At 39.1% G+C, this 21,122-nt stretch overlaps 1 protein-coding gene across 4 annotated transcripts in view; it reads left to right on the forward strand.

Annotated features, from left to right (window-relative positions):
- BDP1 (B double prime 1, subunit of RNA polymerase III transcription initiation factor IIIB) overlaps nucleotides 1-21,122 on the forward strand; it is a 116,241-nt gene that overhangs the window by 81,549 nt on the left and 13,570 nt on the right. For 2 of the 4 annotated variants that reach the window (XR_001824944.2, XM_017527595.2), the window contains exons 27-35: nucleotides 4,206-4,242; nucleotides 4,718-4,810; nucleotides 7,482-7,710; nucleotides 8,398-8,555; nucleotides 12,298-12,448; nucleotides 12,663-12,843; nucleotides 16,267-16,330; nucleotides 17,425-17,611; nucleotides 19,339-19,543. Coding sequence is in view for 3 of the 4 variants with exons in the window: in XM_017527595.2 (XP_017383084.1) it covers nucleotides 4,206-4,242; nucleotides 4,718-4,810; nucleotides 7,482-7,710; nucleotides 8,398-8,555; nucleotides 12,298-12,448; nucleotides 12,663-12,843; nucleotides 16,267-16,330; nucleotides 17,425-17,611; nucleotides 19,339-19,543 (1,305 nt within the window). In the remaining variant the exon portion in view is untranslated. The remainder of the gene's footprint in view (nucleotides 1-4,205; nucleotides 4,243-4,717; nucleotides 4,811-7,481; nucleotides 7,711-8,397; nucleotides 8,556-12,297; nucleotides 12,449-12,662; nucleotides 12,844-16,266; nucleotides 16,331-17,424; nucleotides 17,612-19,338; nucleotides 19,544-21,122) is intronic. The other 2 variants (XM_037738160.1, XM_017527596.2) reach the window with 2 other exon arrangements.

Raw genomic sequence — 21,122 nt, forward strand, 5'->3', positions numbered from 1 at the left:
CCCAGCGTTTTTTTTTTTTTGTTTGTTTGTTTGTTTTGGTATTTTTAGTAGAGATGGGTTTCACTATAGTGGCCAGCCTGGTTTCAAACCCCTGGCCTCAAGTGATTTGCCCGCTTTGGCCTTCCCAAGTGCTGGGATTACATATGTGAGCCACCACGCCTGGCTGATTTAGATTTTTTACTTTCAACAATGTATTGTAGTTTTTAGTGTATAAAGTTTGCACTTCTTTGTTAAATTTATTGCCAAGTATGTTGTTATTTTTGTTGCTATTGTGAATGGGATTGTTTTCTTAATTGCATTTTTGGATTGTTCATTGCAAGTATGTAGAAATAAAATTGATTTTTGTATATTAGCTTTGTATTCTGCAACTTCTTTGGTGGATTCCTTAGGATTTTCTATATGTAAAATCATGTCATCTGCAAATAAAGATGGTTTTACTTCTTTCTGTATTAGTTTCCTAGGATCGCTGTAACAAAGCACAGATGCTCCTCAACTTATGAGTAGATTATAACCTGATAAACCCATCATAAAATAACTTTTTTTTTTTTAACACAGAATGCTTACTCTGTCGCCCTGGCTGAAGTGCAGTGGCGCAATCTCAGAGGCTCACTGCAACCTCTGACTCCCAGTTTCAAGCGATTCTCCTGCCTCAGCCTCCAGAGTAACTGGGATTACAGGTGTCTGCCACCACGCCCAGCTAATTTTTTTACTTTTACTAGAGATGGGGTTTCATCATGTTGGTCAGGCTGGTCTTGAATTCCTGACCTCAGGTTATCGACCTGTCTTGGCCAAAGTGCTGGGATTACAGGTGTTAGCCACTATGCCTGGCCTAAAATGAAAAAATTTTAAGTCATATACTCTTTGCACCACAAACTTGATAGCTTAAAATGACAGAAAATTCTCCAGGCACGTTTGGAGATGAGAAAAACAAAACAAAACAAATTTATTCTCTCATAGCTTTAGAGTCTAGAAATCCAAAATCAAGGAATCACCAATGTTGGTTCCTTCTGGAGGCTCTGAGGAAGAACCATCCCATGCCTTTCTCCTGCCTTCTGGTGGTAACCAGCAGCCTTTATCATTTCTTAGCATGCAGCAGCATAATTCCACCCTCCGCCTCCATTACCACATGACATTTTCTCTTTGCATATGTCTGTATCCTCTCATCTTATAAGGAAAGGACACCAGTCATATTGGATTAGGACCAACTGCAATCCAATATGACCTCATTTAAATTTGATTTTATCTACAAATAACCCTATTTTTAAATAATGTCATGTTCACATTATTGGGAATTAAGACTTTGACATATCTTTGTAGGGGATGCAATTCAGCTTTTGACACTTTCTGACCTGAATGCCTTTTATTTCTTTTTCTTGCCTAATTACCCTGGCTAGAACCAGGATTTAATAGAAGAGAGATGTTTAATAATGTTCAATGTTTAATAGAAGAGAGAATGGACATTTTGGTCTTATTCCTGATCTTAGGAGGAAAGTATTCAGTCTTTCATCATTTATTTTTTTCATAATTGAGCTTTATTGCTTGTGTTGAGGATCAGTACACAATTCTTCACATTTGTACTGAAAATCCAAAAAGCCATGTATTGTAATGATTTCAAAAGTTACTCCAGTGACTTTCCAGCTTAAAATTTGGAGGCAACTTTTCATTAAAAGGCTATCAAGTACCAGCATTCTTACATGTTGATAAGCTGTTAAATACTTCCACAATTTACAATTTAATAGCATATATACTACATACTCAAATTTTCAGTCTTTCACAGCACATTAACAAAGTTATTAGGAAAACAGGACTACCACAACCAAAGACTTATAGAGCACACACAATTCTGACAGGGAGAGCCATGATCAAGGAGTGGTTTTCTTTAAGAAGCAATTTTACTAAAATCAACATGGGCCCAGGTGTGGTGGCTCATGCCTGTAATCCCAGTATTTTGGGAGGTCAGAGGATAGCCTGAGTCCAGTAGTTCAAGACCAGCCTGGGCAACATAGGGAGACCCTTTCTACAAATATGTTTTCTAAAAGTTGGCTGGCCATGGTGGCATGCGCCTGTGGTCCCAGCTGCTCTGGAGGCTAAAGCAGAAGGATTGCCTTGGCCCAGGAGGGTGAGGTTGCAGTGAGCTGTCATCGCCACCATTGCACTCCAGTCTGGGCATCAGAGCAAGACTCTTGTCTCAAACAAAACAGAACCAAACCATGGGAATAAAAGTAACTTAAAAATTTCAAGACATCAGATGTAGGACTGTGACTCCATATTCCAGTTAATATGGTGGAATGTTAAGCTGATACCCAAGATAGTCAGAACCTCCCATAATTCAATATCCCACACTATTTCTGATTGCACCAAAAAATATACAATGGCAAATGATTTTTACCTCTTAAAAACATTTACACTTAAAAAATGGAATGAGGTGGGATTCCCTTCTTTTTTCTTTTTTTTTTTTTTTTAAAGACGGGGTTTCACCATGTTGATCAGGCTGGTCTTGAACTCCCGACCTCAGGTGATCCGCCTGACTTGGCCTCCAAAGTGCTTGGATTACAGGCGTGACCCACCACGCCTGGCCTCCCTTCTTCTTAAAAATGTTTCTAGAGTTACTAAAAAACTTGCATTTATGAAATAGTTTATAAAAACATTCCTCTGGAATGTACAAGAAGGGAGAAGGACTGTTGGTAAGACATGCTCTGTATTAATTGGACTTGGGTTTTTTTCTCTCGGACTTCATCAGAGGTTGGATTCTCCTTGGTTTCTGTTTCTTAGTTTTATGTAGGCAAATCTAGTTTTGTGATTAGCCACTTTGGTCTGTTTTCCCTTTGTTCCCCCTTTTGCTTTAGTTTGCACATTTTTGTCTGGACATTTATCGTTTCCTGCTGCCTTTTTTGACTTTGTTTCCACTTTGGCAGGAGGAGGTTTAGCTGATAGTCATACCAATCTCATCTTGGACTCTTTCCTTCACTGCCGTTCTGCAGAGCTGATCTTCCTCTTGGGCATCTTGCAGCCTGGCAGAGGGTGCGTGCTGGGTGCCTGTGAGCCGCACCATGCTGAGAGCCTTCTCAGAGCTGGGCGGTCTGGCTGCTACCACTCATCCCATCCAGTCTTATCATTAAGTATGATGTTAGCCATGGGTTTTTCATAGCTGTCCTTTACCAAGTTAAAAAAGTTACCTTCTATTCCTTGTTTGTTGAATGTTTCTGTCGTTAAAGAGAGTTGGAATTTGTCATATACTTTTTCTTCATCTATTGAGATGATCATGTGAATTTTGTTTTTTATTGTATTGATTTTTGGATGTTAAACCAACCTTGCTTCCCCAGGATAAATTCTATGGTCATAATGTCTAATTTTTATACATTGTTGGATTCAGTTTGCTAGTATTTTATTGATGATTTTTATGTTCATATTCATAATAGATATTGGTCTGTACTTTTCTTGTGATGTCAGGAGCTGAAGTCCTGCTCCCCTAGGGAAAAATGCTTTCCAGGTGGGACCTTGGGAACAGGGGGCCTTGTTTTTTTGGGTGCAGCAGTTTGAAGTGAAGTCTCTGCCACACTGAGCTGGGAGGAAAGAGAGAGAGAGAGCAGTTTTGGTTCACATAGACACTCACCTTTGTTAGCAAATTTTCAGATTTTCTTGAATAGGTATTTATTTGCTTTTTGTCATTAGGATCATTTTCAGAGGCTTTCAAATGTTTTTTTTTTTTAGATCAGTTTCCCTAAGGAGTGGGTCAATGAAGCTTCTCAAGTTGTCGCCCTTTACATTGATTCTATAACTTCTTAATTTATTGAAATGCATTTAAGTTTTAAGCTACGTAGTAGTATAAAAATTTTGCAATACCCTTCAGACCTTGGTTTCCATTGGTTAAAAATTGGCAACAGATACGGCTAGAGTTGAAGGATTATGAAAATGAAAAAGTAAAGTAAGAATGGTAGATGTATATAACAATGTGATCAGAGTTAAAATTTGCACATAATACAGAAAAAAAAGATAAAATCGGGAGCAAGAGACATAAGAATTTGGCCTTTAAATTATTTCCGTTCTTGCTGGTGAAATTTGGTGAATAATTATAAATTAAGACAAACCAGTTTACACTGTTGTAATGAAAAGTATGGAAAGACCTCTAAAAATGTAGTGCATGTTGAAAAACAGAACATGTTTGGGAAAATATTTAAGATGTTACTTAATTTTTTGTTTTTTAGGAAATGACCACAGGTGAACATATCCAAGATGAACCAGGTAACTGTTATCAAGGGAACTGCTAAGACTACCTTGCTAGTACAGTGATATGATAGTGGGGATAATAAATGAATCGGTTTGCTGGAGAGTTTTAACCAAAAGATTCACCTATTGATTATGTTATCTCTTTGAGAAATGTGGATTCTTAGAATGTTATTTTAGAAAGTGAATTAAAAGTTAAATTTTGAATAAGAAGTATTTGAGCATTTCCTCTGGATCTGCACAAATGGGGGAGCATTTTCCTTGAAGATATTATTTAATGGGAGGGCAGCATGGTCAGTGAGTCAAAACCAGCAGTGATGATTTATTTATAGCAAATAACCTGAGCAAAAGACTACCCTAGTAAGGGAATAATGATTCAGAGGATATTGGAACCTGCTACTAGTAGATAAACACCTCAAATAAAAATCTTTTTTAAGTAAACAGATTTCCAGATTTGTTATTCTGTTTTAATTTTGATATATTTCCTCACAAGGTACCAATGATGGAAGCACCGAAGCTGCGATAACTTTACTTACAATGGGAGATCTAGTATTGCAGTCAGACATCAGTACTGAACAGGATGATGGTAAGAATGAAAGCTAAGTCCTAACAAAAATAGAAACTTCTAATATCTAACTTTTAGGAAATTATACCCACATTTAGTAATAACCCTTTTATATTTGAAGTTGTCTTCATTTTGTTGTTCTTCCGTAAAAGGTGATATGTGGGTATTGATTCACCTGTTATTTTACTGTTTAGGTGTAGCGACAGCTCATTCTAGATCGTGCACTTGGTTTATTAAGAATAATTTGTATTCAGGCCGGGCGCAGTGGCTCACACTTGTAATCCCAGCACTTTGGGAGGCCGAGGCGGGTGGATCACGAGGTCAAGAGATCGAGACCATCCTGGTCAACATGGTGAAACCCCGTCTCTACTAAAACTACAAAACATTAGCTGGGCATGGTGGTGCGTGCCTGTAATCCCAGCTACTCAGGAGGCTGAGGCAGGAGAATTGCTTGAACCCAGGAGGCGGAGGTTGCGGTGAGCCAAGATCGCGCCATTGCACTCCAGCCTGGGTAACAAGAGCGAAACTCCGTCTCCAAAAAAAAAGAATAATTTGTATTCATGGAATAGTTGCTCTAGTGAATACTACCTTTACCATCATGAACAAGATTAGTTAACTGAGCTGAATGATCACTGATCACTTTATACATGTGTCTTATAACAAAGGAGTTGCTCCTTGGGATGGTATTCACAATTAGATGATGAATACAGCACAAAGAGGCAATAGAACTCATTGAAATAATTTTAAAATAATTTAAACTGTTCTCAATCTGGACAGAGCCAAAAGATATGTCAACCAAGATTTTTAATTTATCAGACGGAAATCACAGACAAGTAATAAATCTTTACTATCTTAGTTTTTTTTATTTTTGTTTTTGTTTTTGTTTTTTTGAGATGGAGACTCGGTCTGTCACCCAGGCTGCAATGCAGTGGTGCAACCTCTCCTCACTGCAACCTCTGCCTCTCAGGTTCAAGTGATTCTCCTGCCTTAGCATCCTGAGTAGCTAGAATTTTAGGTGTGCACCACCACACCCAGCTAATTTTTGTATCTTCAGTAGAGACGAGGTTTCACCATCTTGGTCAGGCTGGTCTTATATTCCTGACTTCATTATCCGCCCGCCTCGGCCTCCCGAATTGCTGGAATTACACAGGCTTGAGCCACCGTGCCCGGCCAATCTCAGTATATTTTAACTGCATGAAATGAATAATTATACTATTCCTGGTAATTATTTTGCCTGATTATGAGTAGTCTACCATTCATTCATTCATTTATTTGAGATGGAGTTTCACTCTTGTTGCCCAGGCTGGAGTGCAATGGCACGATCTTGGCTCTTTGCAACCTCTACCTCCCAGGTTCAAGCAATTCTCCTGTCTCAGCTTCTTGAGTAGTTGGGATTACAGGTGCCTGCTACCATGCCCAGCTAATTTTTGTATTTTTTAAAGAGATGGGATTTCACCATCTTGGCCAGACTGGTCTCAAATTCCTGACATTAGGTGATCCACCCGCCTTGGCCTCCTGAACTGCTGGTATTACAGGTGTGAGCCACTGTGCCCAGCCTCCATTCATTTTAAGTATTAGACTTTTGGGCTGAACATGGCAGCTCATGCCTGTAATCCCAGCACTTTGGGAGGCCAAGGCTGGCGATTGCTTGATCTCAGGAGTTTAACCAGCTCGAGCAACATGGTGGTACCCCGTCTCTACAAAAAAATACAGAAAATGAGCCAGGCATAGTGGTACACACCTGTAGTCCCAGCTGTTTGGGAAGCTAGGTGGGAGGATCGCTTGAGCTCAGGAGGTCGAGGCTGCAGTGAGCTGAGATCATGCCACTGCACTCCAGCCGGGGCAACAAAGTAACACCCTGTCTTAAAAATAGATAGATATGTATTAGACTTTTAGGCTTGGAAACATATTTATCAGGAAAATCTCTGATTTGTGTTCTGTGTGGGGCTCCTTTCTTAGTGGGAGAGCATTGCAGTAGAGCCTGTCAGAAATGTGTAGAACATAAAGTATATATAGAACATAAGGTTTTAAAAATTGTAAATGATGGAAGTGCCATCTAACTTGAAATCTATCTGAGATTATATAATTACTGAAAGTAATAAAAAGACTCATTTTTACTTATAATTGAATAAAATTTTAGCCTATAAGAATTATTAAGCTCGGCTGGGCGTGGTGGCTCACGCCTATAATCCCAGCTCTTTGGGAGACAAGGCGGGTGGGTCACGAAGTCAGGAGTTCAAGACCAGCCTGGCCAATATGGTGAAACCCTGTCTCTACTAAAAATACAAAAATTAGCTGGTTATGGTGGCGCATGCCTGTAGTCGCAGCCACTTGGGAGGCTGAGGCAGGAAAATCACTTCAACTCAAGAGGCATAGGTTGCAGTGAGCTGAGATCGTGCCATTGTACTCCAGCCTAGGCAGCAGAGTGAGACTGTCTCAAAAAAAGAAAAAAAGGAATTATTAAGCTCACAATAGGTCAAATCCCTGGCCTGAAATAGGAAAGCATAAATTTAAATTTATAGCCAACAAGAGCAAACTTTTATTATATTTATATTTTTTTATCTTTTTCTGCTGCGCAAATAAAGCAAACTTTAATAATACAGAATTTTACAGTTACTAAATGTTGAGGAATTTATTTTGAGCATCTATAATTTGGTTTGTTTTAATTTTCTGTTTTTTTTCTTTTCTTCAGTAGGAGTATGTGTACTTCCTCATGTTCATTCAAAGGATAAAAGCCATATTCCTTTTAGCCTAGATAATGTAAATCAGAGAATTGTTCATGAATGTCAGGAGCTTTCTTCACCTGTCATTACTACATCTCTTGCATCATTTGAAGAAAACAAGATTGTATTGGAGGAGCAAATTTCCAGAAAAGAAATTAGTTTAATGGAGAACGTAAAGGAGAATGCTACACCGACCAGGTTTATTTTAGTATTCAACTAATACGTATTACTAAAACTGCCATCAAATTAGTTAATAGCTTTGAGTAATGCTTGTAAATGTAAAGTAGGCAATGCTAATTTCTTACTCTTTAAAGACTGACTGATTTTGATTTTAGGTTAATGGTTTGCATATTTAAATTATAGTAGTGAATGTTGTGTGTCTTTGAAGCGTTAATGAAATAGTTTTATGTAAATGGTCTGTTTTACAAATACAGCTAGTGCTCGACTTATGACCACGACTGGGACCTGCAGACTGGTCGTAACACGATTTGGTCGTAAGTTGAGTAGGCTATATGTACCGTTGAAATGGTGCACGCGGAGATGGTAGTGCTGTTGGAAGCTGGTCTGCGCTGTCGTATGCCCCACTGGGCAACGTTTGCGCTGCCAGACGCGGAGCAGTTCTGGCTAGTGATTGTGGTCGTAAAGTCAAATGGTCGTAAGTTGCATAGGTCGTAAGTCGATCAATACCTGTACAGACTAAATTCTCTTCTCAACACCTCTAGTAAAGTTACTACTTTGTAATTTTAGTATTAATACATGAACACTTGTAGACAATGTGGCACCTAACAGGTTGGTCATTCACTCTATCAGTGCTAGGCAGATGGTATTAAAGTGAAAGAGCAATATCTAACATGATTCATAAATTTCTCTATCTTCTGTTTTTAGGAATACAACTTCTAAAGTGACCAGTAATTCGAGAATAAGTAGATTTGCCAAGCCTAAACCAAATCTTGAGAAGATTTTAGGGACCAACAAGTTAGACGATTATCAGGAAGTTTCCAGTTTGTGTGTAACCAAACGGGAAGAACTGGAAGCTCAAAGAGGTAAATTTTATTATTATAATAATATATATATATTTTTAAATATATATATTTTATTGCACTTTAGGTTCTGGGGTACCTGTGAAGAACATACAGGATTGTTGCATAGGTACATACGTGGCAATGTGGTTTGCTCCCTCCATCCCCATCACCTATATCTGGCATTTCTCCCCATGTTATCCCTCCCCAACTCCCTGCCCATCACTGCCCCACCCCTAGTCCCCCACAACAGACCTCAGTGTGTGATGCTCCCCTCCCTGTGTCCATGTGTTCTCATTGTTCAACCACCCGTCTTTGAGTGAGAACGTGTGGTGTTTGATTTTTTTTGTTCTTATGTCAGTTTGCTGAGAATGATGGTTTCCAGTTTCATCCATGTCCCTACAAAGGACACGAACTCATCGTTTTTTATGGCTGCATAGTATTCCATGGTGTATATGTGCCACATTTTCCCTGTCCAGTCTATCATCGATGGGCATTTGGGTTGGTTCCAAGTCTTTGTTATTGTAAATAGTGCCATAGTGAACATACATGTGCATGTATCTTTATAACGGAATAATTTATAATCCTTTGGATATATACCCAGTAATGGGATTGCTGGGTCAAATGGAATTTCTATTTCTAGGTCCTTGAGGAATCGCCACACTGTCTTCCACAATGGTTGAACTAATTTACACTCCCACCAACAGTGTAAAAGTGTTCCTGTTTCTCCATATCCTCTCCAGCATCTGTCTCCAGATTTTTTAATGATTGCCATTCTAACTGGTGTGAGCTAGCGTCTCAAAGTAGTTTTGATTTGCATTTCTCCAATGGCCAGTGATGATGAGCATTTTTTCATATTTTTGTTGGCCTCACATATGTCTTCTTTTGAAAAGTGTCTGTTCATATTTTTCACCCACTTTTGAATAGGTTTGTTTTTCTTATAAATTTCTTTTAGTTCTTTGTAGATTCTGGATATTAGTGCTTTGTCAGATGGGTAGATTGCAAAAATTTTTTCCTATTCTGTAGATTGCTGATTCACTCTAATGATTGTTTCTTTTGCTGTGCAGAAGCTCTGGAGTTTAATTAGATCACATTTGTCTATTTTGGCTTTTGTTGCCAATGCTTTTGGTGTTTCAGTCGTGACGTCCTTGCCTATGCCTGTGTCCTGAATGGTTTTACCTAGGTTTTCTTCTAGAGCTTTTATGATGTTAGGTTTTATGTTTAAGTCTTTAATCCATCTGGAGTTAATTTTAGTGTAAGGTATCAGGAAGGGATCCAGTTTCTGCTTTCTGCACATGGCTAGCCAGTTTTCCCAATACCGTTTATTAAACAGGGAATCCTTTCCCCGTTGCTGGTTTTTGTGAGGTTTGTCAAAGATCAGATGGTTGTAGATGTGTAGCATTGCCTCCGAGGCCTCTGTTCTGTTCCATTGGTCTATATCTCTGTTTTGGTACCAGTACAGTGTTGTTTTGATTACTGTAGCCTTGTAGTATAGTTTGAAGTCAGGTAGCATAATGCCTCCAGCTTTGTTCTATTTGCTTAGAATTGTCTTGGCTATGCAGGCTCTCTCTTGGTTCCGTATGAAGTTTAAGGTGGTTTTTTCCAGTTCTGTGAAGAAGGTCATAGGTAGCTTGATGAGGATGGCGTTAAATCTATAAATTACTTTGGGCAATATGGCCATTTTCACAATATTTATTTATTCCTAACCATGAGCTTGGAATGGTTTTCAAAGAGGTAAATTTTATTCTCTTACAAATTGCAAAATCATTTTGACACAAGAAATTACATTAACATTTCAAAGAAATATTTGGTCATTAAATTCTTTTAACTTACTATAAAGTAGTTTCAAATTAAAAAGTAAGATGGGCTGTAAAATAAATATCCATACATCTACCAAGTGGTTTTACTAATTAGTACCATTTTGCTATGTTTGTTTGATCAGTTTTTTGTCTTTTTATTCTCTCTCTCTCTCTCTCTTTCATTGACCCTTGAACTAGGAGCATTGACCTCCTCATTCAGTCAGAAATTTGTGTATAGGCTGGGTGCAATGGGTCACACCTGTAATTTCAGCACTTTGAAAGGCCAAGGCGGGAAGATGGCTTGAACCCAGGAGTTCAAGACCAGCCTGGGCAGCATAGACCCTGTCTCTTATGAATTGAAAAAATATATATATGTATAACTTTTGACTCCCCAAAAACGTACATACTAACGGCTTACCATTGACCTGAAGCCTTATTGATATGATAGTTAACACATATTTTGTATTTTATATGTATCATATACTATATTCTTATGATGAAATAGGTTAAAGAAAATTTTATTTTCTTTTTTCTGTGTTTTCAACTGATGTCCTTGAACCATAGAGAAAAGAAAATGTTTTTAAGAAAATCAGGCTAGGGCTGGACACAGTGGCTCACGCCTATAATCTCAGCACTTATGGGAGGCCAAGGCAGGCAGCTCAATTGAAACCAGCCTGGGCTAAGCAACAAAGCAGAACCCCCCCATCTTAAAAATTTTTTACAAACTTAAAAAATTAGCCGGGCATGGTGGCGCATCCCTGTAGTCCTAGCTACTCAGGAGCCTGAGGTGGGAGTATCACCTGAGCCCAGGGAGGTTGAGGTTGCAGTGAACTGTGATCATGCCACTGTACTCTGACCTGGGCAACAGAGTGAGACTCCATCTCCAAAAAAGAAAAGAGAAAATCAGGCTAGGCATGGTGGAGGTGCACACCTGAAATCCTAGCTATTTGGGAGGCAGAGGCAGGAAGATCACATAAGCCCAGGAGTTTTGAGACCAGCTTCTGCAATATAGGGAGACATTGTCTCTACAAAATAATTTTTAAAAACCAGACGTGGTGGCACATACCTGTGGTCCCAGCTACCTGGAGGCTTGAGCTTGCAAGATGAAGCCTCTCGTAAGTTGTGATAATGCCACTGCACTCCAGCCTGGGCAACAGAGCAAGATCCTGTCTCAAAAAAATATAAAAGGAAGAAAATTATAAGGAAGAGAAAATACATTTTCAGTACTGCATTGTATTTATCAGCACCAAAAGTTTATGTCATCTGTTTACAAGATGAAACATCGTCCGAAATGGTGGGCAACCACAACTGCAGGTGTCAATCTGTAATACATATCAAGCAATTCAGCTTTTTCTTAAAATGTTACAACTTTTCTCTGCTTCTTGGGAGCGCCTCCCCCATCATTAATGGTACTTTGGATGGGTCCCATGGTGTTATTCATGGTATCGCACTAAGCATATATATTTAGTGTTGCACTAAACATGATATAAAATACATGAGAACCATGAAGGATCACCTTTTCTAAAACCTCTCTCAACATGTAGGCTCAAGTTACCTCTTCTGTATGGAAGACTTTTTTCCCCATTTGTGATATTATTCTTGGCAGTGCAGCTCCTTCCACAAGACTTCCTCTAAAGTGGAACTAGCCAAACCTCTGTGTACCCACCTCTAAGCCTCTTTTGTATGTGAGTTCTAATTATTGATGCTAGTACCTTAAAGTAAAGATACAATTGTGACAGCCTGGAGTGAAATATTTGCAGAGCAGGATTTATTAGTCATCTGTTTTACTATTCAAAAATCTGTTAGCCAGAACTTTCTGCCATGGGTATAAGCCTGATTTGTGGATTGAGAGAAGTTTGGAAGAGTCACTATATAGGGTTCTTCCTTTTAAGATGAAATATGTTTCTAATATAGGGATTTTAGCTGTATTATTTTGGTCTATATCTTAAGTGTGCTTTTTGTTTAAGAAACAGAGAAAAATGCTTCCAAAGCAACAGAATTGGAAGATAAAAACCTTGGACCAGTTACAACAGCAGAGAATAAGGCGCAGAGCAAATTGGCATGTGTACATGGTATCAAAGGGACCGGTATTCCTCAAGAAGTAAACCTAACCGAAAGGTAAAAGAGGGAAGAGATTCTGAGATTCACTTTATATTGTTTCATCTGTAGCCCTTAAGTTGTGGCTGTAAGAATTTGAAAAAGAAGTTTTGTTGCATTAAATATGTTTTAAAAGTTTGAAAACCATTGAATTACATGATCTTTTACACACCTAACTCTAAAAATACTTCCATGATTTGCCTGATTTCAAATGACACACTATACTCTCTTTCAGAAATGAAAATCAAGAAGAGAGCTCTCAAGAGGTTCACATGTTGTCAGTTGCTCCAATTGCTTCCTCTGAGACAGGGCCCCGCACACTTGGCTTGGATAGGGGTCTTGGTGAAAATTCTGTTGAAGAGCCCCAGATAAAGGACCCTAAAGGAGGCAGTGTACTTACACTTCCTGTGCCAGAGGTAAAAGAATGTACAGTATAATAAGGGATAGCAAGGTGTTTTCCTCCATTAAAAAAAATAAGATATAATTTACATACAATAAACTTCACCCCTTTTATTTTCATTTTTAATTTGTTTTAATTAATATCCTGTTGCCCAGGCTGGAGTGCAGTGGTATGATCTCAGCTCACTGCAACCTCTGCCTCCCAGGTTCAGCAGACTATCCTGCCTCAGCCTCCCAAGTAGCTTGGACTACAGGCATGCACCACCATAGCCAGCTGGGTTTTGTTTTTTTAGTAGAGACAGGGTTCGCCTTAATGGCCAGGCCGATCTTAAACTCCTGGCTTCAAGTGATCCGCCTGCCTTGGCCTCCCAAAGTGCTGGGATTACAGGTGTGAGCCACTGCAACCAGGTAACTTTACCTTTTTTAGTGTACAATTCTTCAGGTTTTCATAAATGTATGCAGTCATATAACCAATGCGTGAACAGTTCAATAAAAAGTTCCCTAGGTAAGAGAAGCCTTAGACTTGAAGAACATGCATATATTATCCAGTTAAAGGGGAAGGAACATGTGTAAAGAACAGGTGTGGACTGGGTCAGTGGCTCACACCTATAATGCCTTGAAAAAATAAAAATAAAAGCCAGGCATGCTGACATGTGCCTGTAGCCCCAGCTACTCAGCAGGCTGATGTGGGAGGATCACTTCCACCTGGGAGGTAGAGGCTGCAGTAAGCCGTGGTTGCCATGCACTCCAGGCTGGGAGACAGAGTGAGACCCTGTCTCCAAAAACAAACCAGTATGAAACAGCATGTAATCGTGTGAGTGGAATATTAATGAAGTGATTAGAGATGAAGTTAGAAAGGTAGCCTGCAGACAGATCATAAAAGGATTTTTATTACTTGCTAAGGAGTTTGGTTACATCTGAAGTTAAAAGATTCCTCACCCCACCCTGACTTTTTATTTTTACTTTTTATTTTGAAATAATTTTGAACTTAGAGAAAAGTTACAAAAATCTTAAAGAGTTCTCCTATACATTTCCCTTTGATTCATTAATCGTTAATACTTTGCCTCATTTGTGTTTTTACTCTATCTTGCTCTCCATCTGTATAGATAGATACTTGGCTCGGTGGGGTGGCTCACGCCTGTAATCCCAGCACTTTGAGAAGCTGAGGTGGGTAGATCACCTGAGGTCAGGAGTTCAAGAACAGCCTGGCAAGCAAGGTGAAACTCCATCTCTACAAAAATACAAAAATTAGCCAGGTGTGGTGGCATGCACCTGTTTACCCAGCTACTCGGGAGGCTGAGGTGTGAGAATTGCTTGCAACCAGGAGGTGCAGGTTGCAGTGAGCCATGATTGCACCATTACAATCCAGCCTTGGGCAACAGAGCAAGACTCTGTCTCAAAAATAAACAAACAAATAAAACGGAATCGTTTGAAAGTAAGTTGAGCCCATAAATACCTCATCTTGTATCTAATAAGGACAAGAAAGTTCTCTTACAGAGAAAGGACAAGTACTGTTGTCACACTCAATATTACTGCACTGTTTAACATTGTCTCAACAATATGTAATACACAGTTTTCTATTCCAGTTTCCCTAGTTGTACCAATCTTGTCTATTATAGCTTTTTTCTTTTCTTTTTGAGACAGAGTCTTACTCTGTCACCCAGGCTAGAGTGCAGTGGCACAATCTTGGCTCACTGCAACCTCCACCTGTCAGGTTCAAGCGATTCTTATGCCTCAGCCTCCCAAGTAGCTGGGATTAAAGGTGTGCACCATCACACCTGACTAATTTGTTTGTATAATATTTTTAGTAGAGATGGGGTTTCACCATGTTGTCCAGGCTGGTCTTGAGCTTCTGGCCTCAAATAATCTGCCCACCTCAGCCTCTCAAAGTGGTGGGATTACAGGTGTAAGCCACTGCAACTGGCCGGCTTCTTTTTTTCTTAAATTCAGGCTCCAATTGGAGCTCTCACATTGCATTGATTATTATTTCTCCTTATTTTGCTTTAATCTAGAGTGCTTTTTCTGTCTTTTTGTTCACAAAAGAGAAAAAAACAAGAGAAGTTTAGACCAGTCTAGGCTGGCCTACAGTCTGGATTTCTTTTTTTAAATTGTTTCCTCATTATTAGATTCAACTTAAATATTTTAGGGCAAAATTACTATATAGGTGATGACATATTTTTCCATTTACATCACATCAGGAGATACATAGTGTCATTTTGTCCCATTATTGGTGATGCTCACTGATCACTTGGCTAGAATGGTACCTGCCAGATTTCTTCATTATAATGGCATCTTTTTCACTCTGTATCAGTAATTTGTCAGATGAGACCAACCCAGCAAGCTGTCACCCTATAGTTTTAATATCCATTGATGATTCTTGCCTTAATCAATTATTGACATTGTTTGTTGCAAAATGAAAGTTTTAAGGGTTTTTTTTTTTTTTTTTTTTTTGAGATGGAGTCTCACTCTGTCACCCAGACTGGAGTGCACTGGTGCAAACTCAGCTCACTGCAACCTCTGCCTCCCTGGTTCAAGTGATTCTCCTGCCTCAGCCTCCCGAGTAGCTGGGACTAGAGACGTGCGCCACCATGCCCAGCTAATTTTTATATTTTTAGTAGAGATGGGGTTTCACTGTGTTGGCCAGGATGGTCTCGATCTCTTGACCTCATGATCCACTCACCTTGGCCTCCCAAAGTGCTGGAATTACAGGCATGAGCCATCACGCCCAGCCAAGTTTTAAGATTTTAAGCGGTAGAAGCCAGGCATAGTGTCTTACACCTGTAATCCCAGCACTGTGGGAGGCCCAGGTGGGCGGATCACTTAAGCCCAGGAGTTGGAGACCAGCCTGGGCAATGTGGCAAAACCTCATCTCATCTCCCCAAAAATACAAAAAAATTAGCCAGGTGTGGTGGCGTGCACCTGTACTCCCCACTACTCAAGAGGTTGAGGTGGGAGGATTGCTTGAGCACAGGAGGCTGCGGTTGTAGTGAGCTGAGAGATTTTAAGCAGTAGAGAATTACAGTCAGGATTGCATTTTAGAAAAACAATGTTTGCAGTTTTTTGGAAAACAGATTGGAGGGAACCATACTGGATGCAGGGAAAGCAGTTTGGCTCCATTCATGTGTCACCTACTAATAGTACAATGGCTGGTGTGATGGGAGTAGAGAAAAAATTGTGTGGTTTGAGTCTCCCTATCCTGTCACTTCAAAAATCATTTCATAAAATGCACATATTTAACACTTTAGTTAGGATTCCTCGTATTTATATTTATTTAAATGAGTCAGAAGTTTATTAGAACAGTCTAAAGCTTCAAACACTTGAAAACTATATATGGTTAGATGTTGTTGAGTTAATCTCTTCAGTACATCATATTGACAGGAAAACTTTTCAAATCTAAGATATGGCCAACTTCACTCTTTCGTTTTAATTTTTTATGACAGTATACACCAACAAGTATTCCAGAAGTCCAACAAGAGAATATAATCAATCCTCAAGACCTAACAGGTATGATAATACGCTTCAGTGACATGTCATAGAACCTAATTGTATGATTTTTACCCCTTATTTAACTATGGAAAAACACAAAACAGTTTTATTTTAGTCTATGCTGGCCTTGAATTTAAAAACTTTTATAAAAACACTTTGAAGTATTTTTTATATCGGTTTTGTTTCTTAAAGACATAAATCTTCTACATAGTATATCATCTTTATCCTTTATGAAATTACTTCTTGGGCCAGGCATGGTGGCTCACTCCTTTAATCCCAGTACTTTGGGAGGCTGAGGTGGGCAGATACTTGAAGCCAGGAGTTCGAGACCACCCTGGCCAACATGGCAAAACTCCATACTACTAAAAACTCCACCTCTACTAAAAATACAAAAACTAGCCAGACGTGATGGTGTACACCTGTAATCCCAGCTTCTTGGGAGGCTGAGGCACAATACTATGTAGGCATAAAAAACGATGAGTTCGTGTTCTTTGTAGGAACATGGATGAACCTGGAAACCATCATTCTCAGCAAACTGACACCAGAACAGAAAATCAAACACTGCATGTTCTCACTCATAGGCGGGTGTTGAACAATGAGAACACATGGACACAGGGAGGGGAGCATCACACACCGGGGCCCGTTGGGGGGGGGAACTAGGGGAGGGACAGCGGGAGGTGGGGAGGTTGGGGAGGGATAACATGGGGAGAAATGCCAGATATAGGTGATGAGGAGGAAGGCAGCAAACCACACTGCCACATGTGTACCTATGCAACAGTCTTACATGTTCTTCACATGTACCCCAAAACCTAAAATGCAATTTAAAAAAAACAGAATCGCTTGTACCCAGGAGGCAGAGGTTGCAATGAGCTGAGATTGTGCCACTGCACTCCAGCCTGGGCAACAGAGCGAGACTTTTGTCTCCTTTTAAAAAAAAAAAAAGGAAGGAAATTAATTCTTCTGCTTTAGGCTGGTGGGGGGTTTGGGTGGGGAGCATTTATTTAGTCTTAATAAGTTGTCCTGAGACTGTCTTTTTAGAAATGAGATGAATTAATGATATTCTGTTATTTCAGAGTTGAGCTTTTTGATTACTAACTTTTAAACTTTGATAGTGAATCTAGTTGCTAATATATCTCAAGATGGAGAAGATGAACAAGAGTTTATTTTAACTCTGGTGGAAATCCCAACCAATGCAGTAGAAGAATTTACTGATGCCGCTGCACAGTTAATGCCAAACCCTTTACTGCCAGCTCCCATATTGGTCAAATCAATGAATACTGAAGAAAGGGGTGATGTGAGGTAATGAATGAGTGAAACTGTTTTTGCTAGGAGGAAAAGTGATTTATTTATTAAATAGTATTGGTTGAACAAACCATTCACCAATATTAGTTATTGTTGTGGATATCTTATTTAGCATTTATGTGGTAAGTTAGAGAAGAAATGTAATGTGCTAGATTTTTTTATCTGATAAAGATGCCATTTAAATGTTCCATATATTAGTTTTGTATGAAACTTGTTTATTATTTTAAGTTACTTTGAAAGCTAAAAAAATTAATAGTCTGGATCATAAAATGATACCTGTTAAAAGTGTGGTTACTTTGTATAGATGCATACATATGAAACTGTGAAATACACATTCACAGAAAGTTGTGAAAATAATACAGTGGTAATGGTAATAGAGATGTTTTTTATATAATATAAAAATATATGTGGGGTGTGTGTGTGTGTGTATTTTTTAAGATACTTGCCTTTGGTGGCCAGCCTAGAGTGTAGTGGTGCTATCATAGTTCACTGCATTCTGAAACTTCTGGGCTCAGGATATCCTCCTGGCTGGGCATGGTGGCTCATGCCTGTTATCCCAGCACTTTGGGAGGCCGAGGTGGGCAGATCACCTGAGGTCAGGAGTTGAGGACCAGCCTGGCCAATATGGTGAAGTCCCATCTCTACTACAAATGCAAAAATTAGCTCGGCATGGTGGCATGCACCTATAATCCCAGCTACTCGGGAGGCTGAAGCAGGAGAACCACTTGAACCCGGGAGGTGGAGGTTGCAGTGAGCCGAGATTGTGCCACTGCACTCCAGCCTGGGCAATAGAGTGAGAAAAAAATAAGAGCTCTTCCTGCCTCAGCCTTTCAAGTAGCTTTTCAGCTACAGGTGCACACCACTATGCTTGGCTAATTTTTTAAAAATTATTTTTTTTTTTTTTGCAGAGGTGGAGTCTTGCTCTGGTACCCAGGCTGGTCTGGAACTCCTGGCCTTATGCATTCCTCCAACTTTGACCTCCCAAAGTGCTGAGAGTATAGTCATGAGCCACTGTGCCTGGGTATTCTTGATACTCTTATTTTAATTCTTTATTTGGAAGTGTTAAGTTGTATCTTAACCACCATTAATTAAGATAATTGTGTATCGTGTAACATTAGAAATTGAAGCCTTTTACCTTTTTTGGGGGGTGGGGGGAGGGGAGACAGTCTCACTCTTGCCCAGGCTAGAGTACAGTGGAGGGATCTCAGCTCACTGCGACTTCCATCTCCCAGTTTCAAGCGATTCTCGAGGCACAGCCTCCCAAGTAGCTGGGACTATAGGTGCCTGCCACCACACCTGGCTAATTTTTTGTATTTTTAGTAGAGACAGGATTTCACTGTGTTGATTAGGCTGGTCTCAAACTCCTGACCTCAGGTAATTCACCCACCTTGGCCTCCCAAAGTGCTGAGATTCAGGTGTGAGCCACTGAGCCTGGACTAGATTAAAAGTTTAACTTTACAATCAGGGAAAATACTGTTAAGTACTCAGATTTAATTCAGTATTGCAGAATTTAAGTTATGACCCTTTAAGTATGAATGGAGCCCAAAACTGTTAATAGCATTTTGATGGCCATGGCCATGTATCTGTTAGTTAGTTTGGAGCTTTTTGGAATTTTCATTGGAATACCCCAGCCTTTAACTTTATTATTGGAAGGATTTCTAGGATCATGAAAAAAAAAAAAACTTCTGATTCAGAGATTTAGTATGTATTTCTTTTCTATGCAGTATTTGTTTACCAGCAACTTCAGTTGGTCAGGATGCCATGGGTGTATCTATTTCTGGAAGAGATGATTCTAAAAAGCCTTCTGATAATTTGGATCTTGTATCCAGGAAGAGACTTCATTGCAGGCTTGATGAAAATGACCACATTCCTCCTGCCAAAAAATGTTTGCTCACTTTAAGAGGTGATTACCAAGAATATACTTCTGAGGTAAGATAGAATCATTAAGTATATAATAGATGACCATATTGCAACAGATCTATTTCTATTTTTCCCTCTATTTTCTTTAAACTTTTAGATACACGTAAAGATAGTTCTGACACTTATCATAAGTTATTCAAGTAAAACTGGTTTTGGATGATCACTTTTAACCAATGATAGATGGAAATTGATGGACAGTAATCAAGAAATTTATTCCCAGCTCTGTGTTGTGGCTAAAAATAAGACAAGAAGCATTATATATGTCTAGATCTTGGCTCTACCACCTAGTAGTTGTAGCACCTTAGGCAAGATACTTCACCCCTCTCTCTCTGATCAGGTTTCCTAATGTGTAAAATGATAATACTAATATCATCGTCATGCTTGAAGCTACCCATTGCTTTTAGGACTAAACCCACAGCTTGCTAATTTTTGTCTCTTCATTTTGTGCCAGCTTCTCCCTCACTTTCTGGCCTCACTGGCCATCTTTCAATTCCTTAAATGCCCCAGGGCATGTCATTTGATGCCCCTTCTGTGTGAAACATTCCCTTGAAAAACATACAGACTTCTTTAGTTCAGTCATTATTGCCTCAGGGAAGTCTGGCCAGACCATGCAGATTCAATCACCAGCCACTATGGTGTAGGTTTCCTAGTACCCTCTGTTTTTGTACTCATCTAGTACTCATCAACAGTTTGTAACTACACTATGGAAAAGTCCATTTAAAATCCGTGTTCTTAAAGAGAAAGTTAAAAACCAGTAGTTCTTGAGTAACAGTTGACAAAGAGCAAGTGTATTTTAATATATTTGTTAAGTAAAAAAATGATATATCCCAGAATAGGTTTATAGTTTCTCTTCTAAGATTGAACATCTTTTCATGTGCTAAGAGCCATGTGTATTTCCTTTTCTATGAACTGACTTTTTTTTTTAAACTCAGTTTTCAGTGAGATTATTGATCTTTTTCTTATAGAACTGGAAGAACTCTGTTATATATGTGTGTGGTAATGAGGTGTGAATCTTTTTTCCCAGCTTGTCATTTGTCTCTTGACTCTACTTTCTTTGTTGTTTTCTCATGCAGAACTTTTGGAATAACTTTCTATATGAACATTTCAAGACATATTAAAAGATAGAGTGGGTATAATGTGCCCCCATGTACCAGTTTCAATAATTTGTCAGCATTCCATGCAGACATTATTTTGTTTTGTTTTAAAAGTATCTTTAATGACACGAACAAAAGATTATGGTACTTTACTAAATATAAAACTAGGTCACCAGATTTTGATATGCCATTTAAAAAATGATAGATATATAATGGTGTGATTATGTAAGAAAAGTATAATGTCTATTGGGCTTATTTTTGATTTTTATTTTCTAAATTTTGTTTCTAGAATTTTAACAATTTTTTGTTTTTTGAGATGGAGTCTTGCTCTGTAGCCCAGGCTGGAGTGCAGTGGTGAGATCTCAGCTCACTGCAGCCTCTGCCTCCTGTGTCCCAGTTCAAGCAATTCTCCTACCTCAGCCCCCCAAGTAGCTGGGATCACAGGCACGAGCCACCATGCCCAGCTAATTTTTGTGGGGTTTTTTTTTTTTGTT

This window comes from Cebus imitator, unplaced genomic scaffold (assembly GCF_001604975.1).
Source record: "Cebus imitator isolate Cc_AM_T3 unplaced genomic scaffold, Cebus_imitator-1.0 Scaffold50, whole genome shotgun sequence".
Lineage (NCBI taxonomy): Eukaryota > Metazoa > Chordata > Mammalia > Primates > Cebidae > Cebus > Cebus imitator.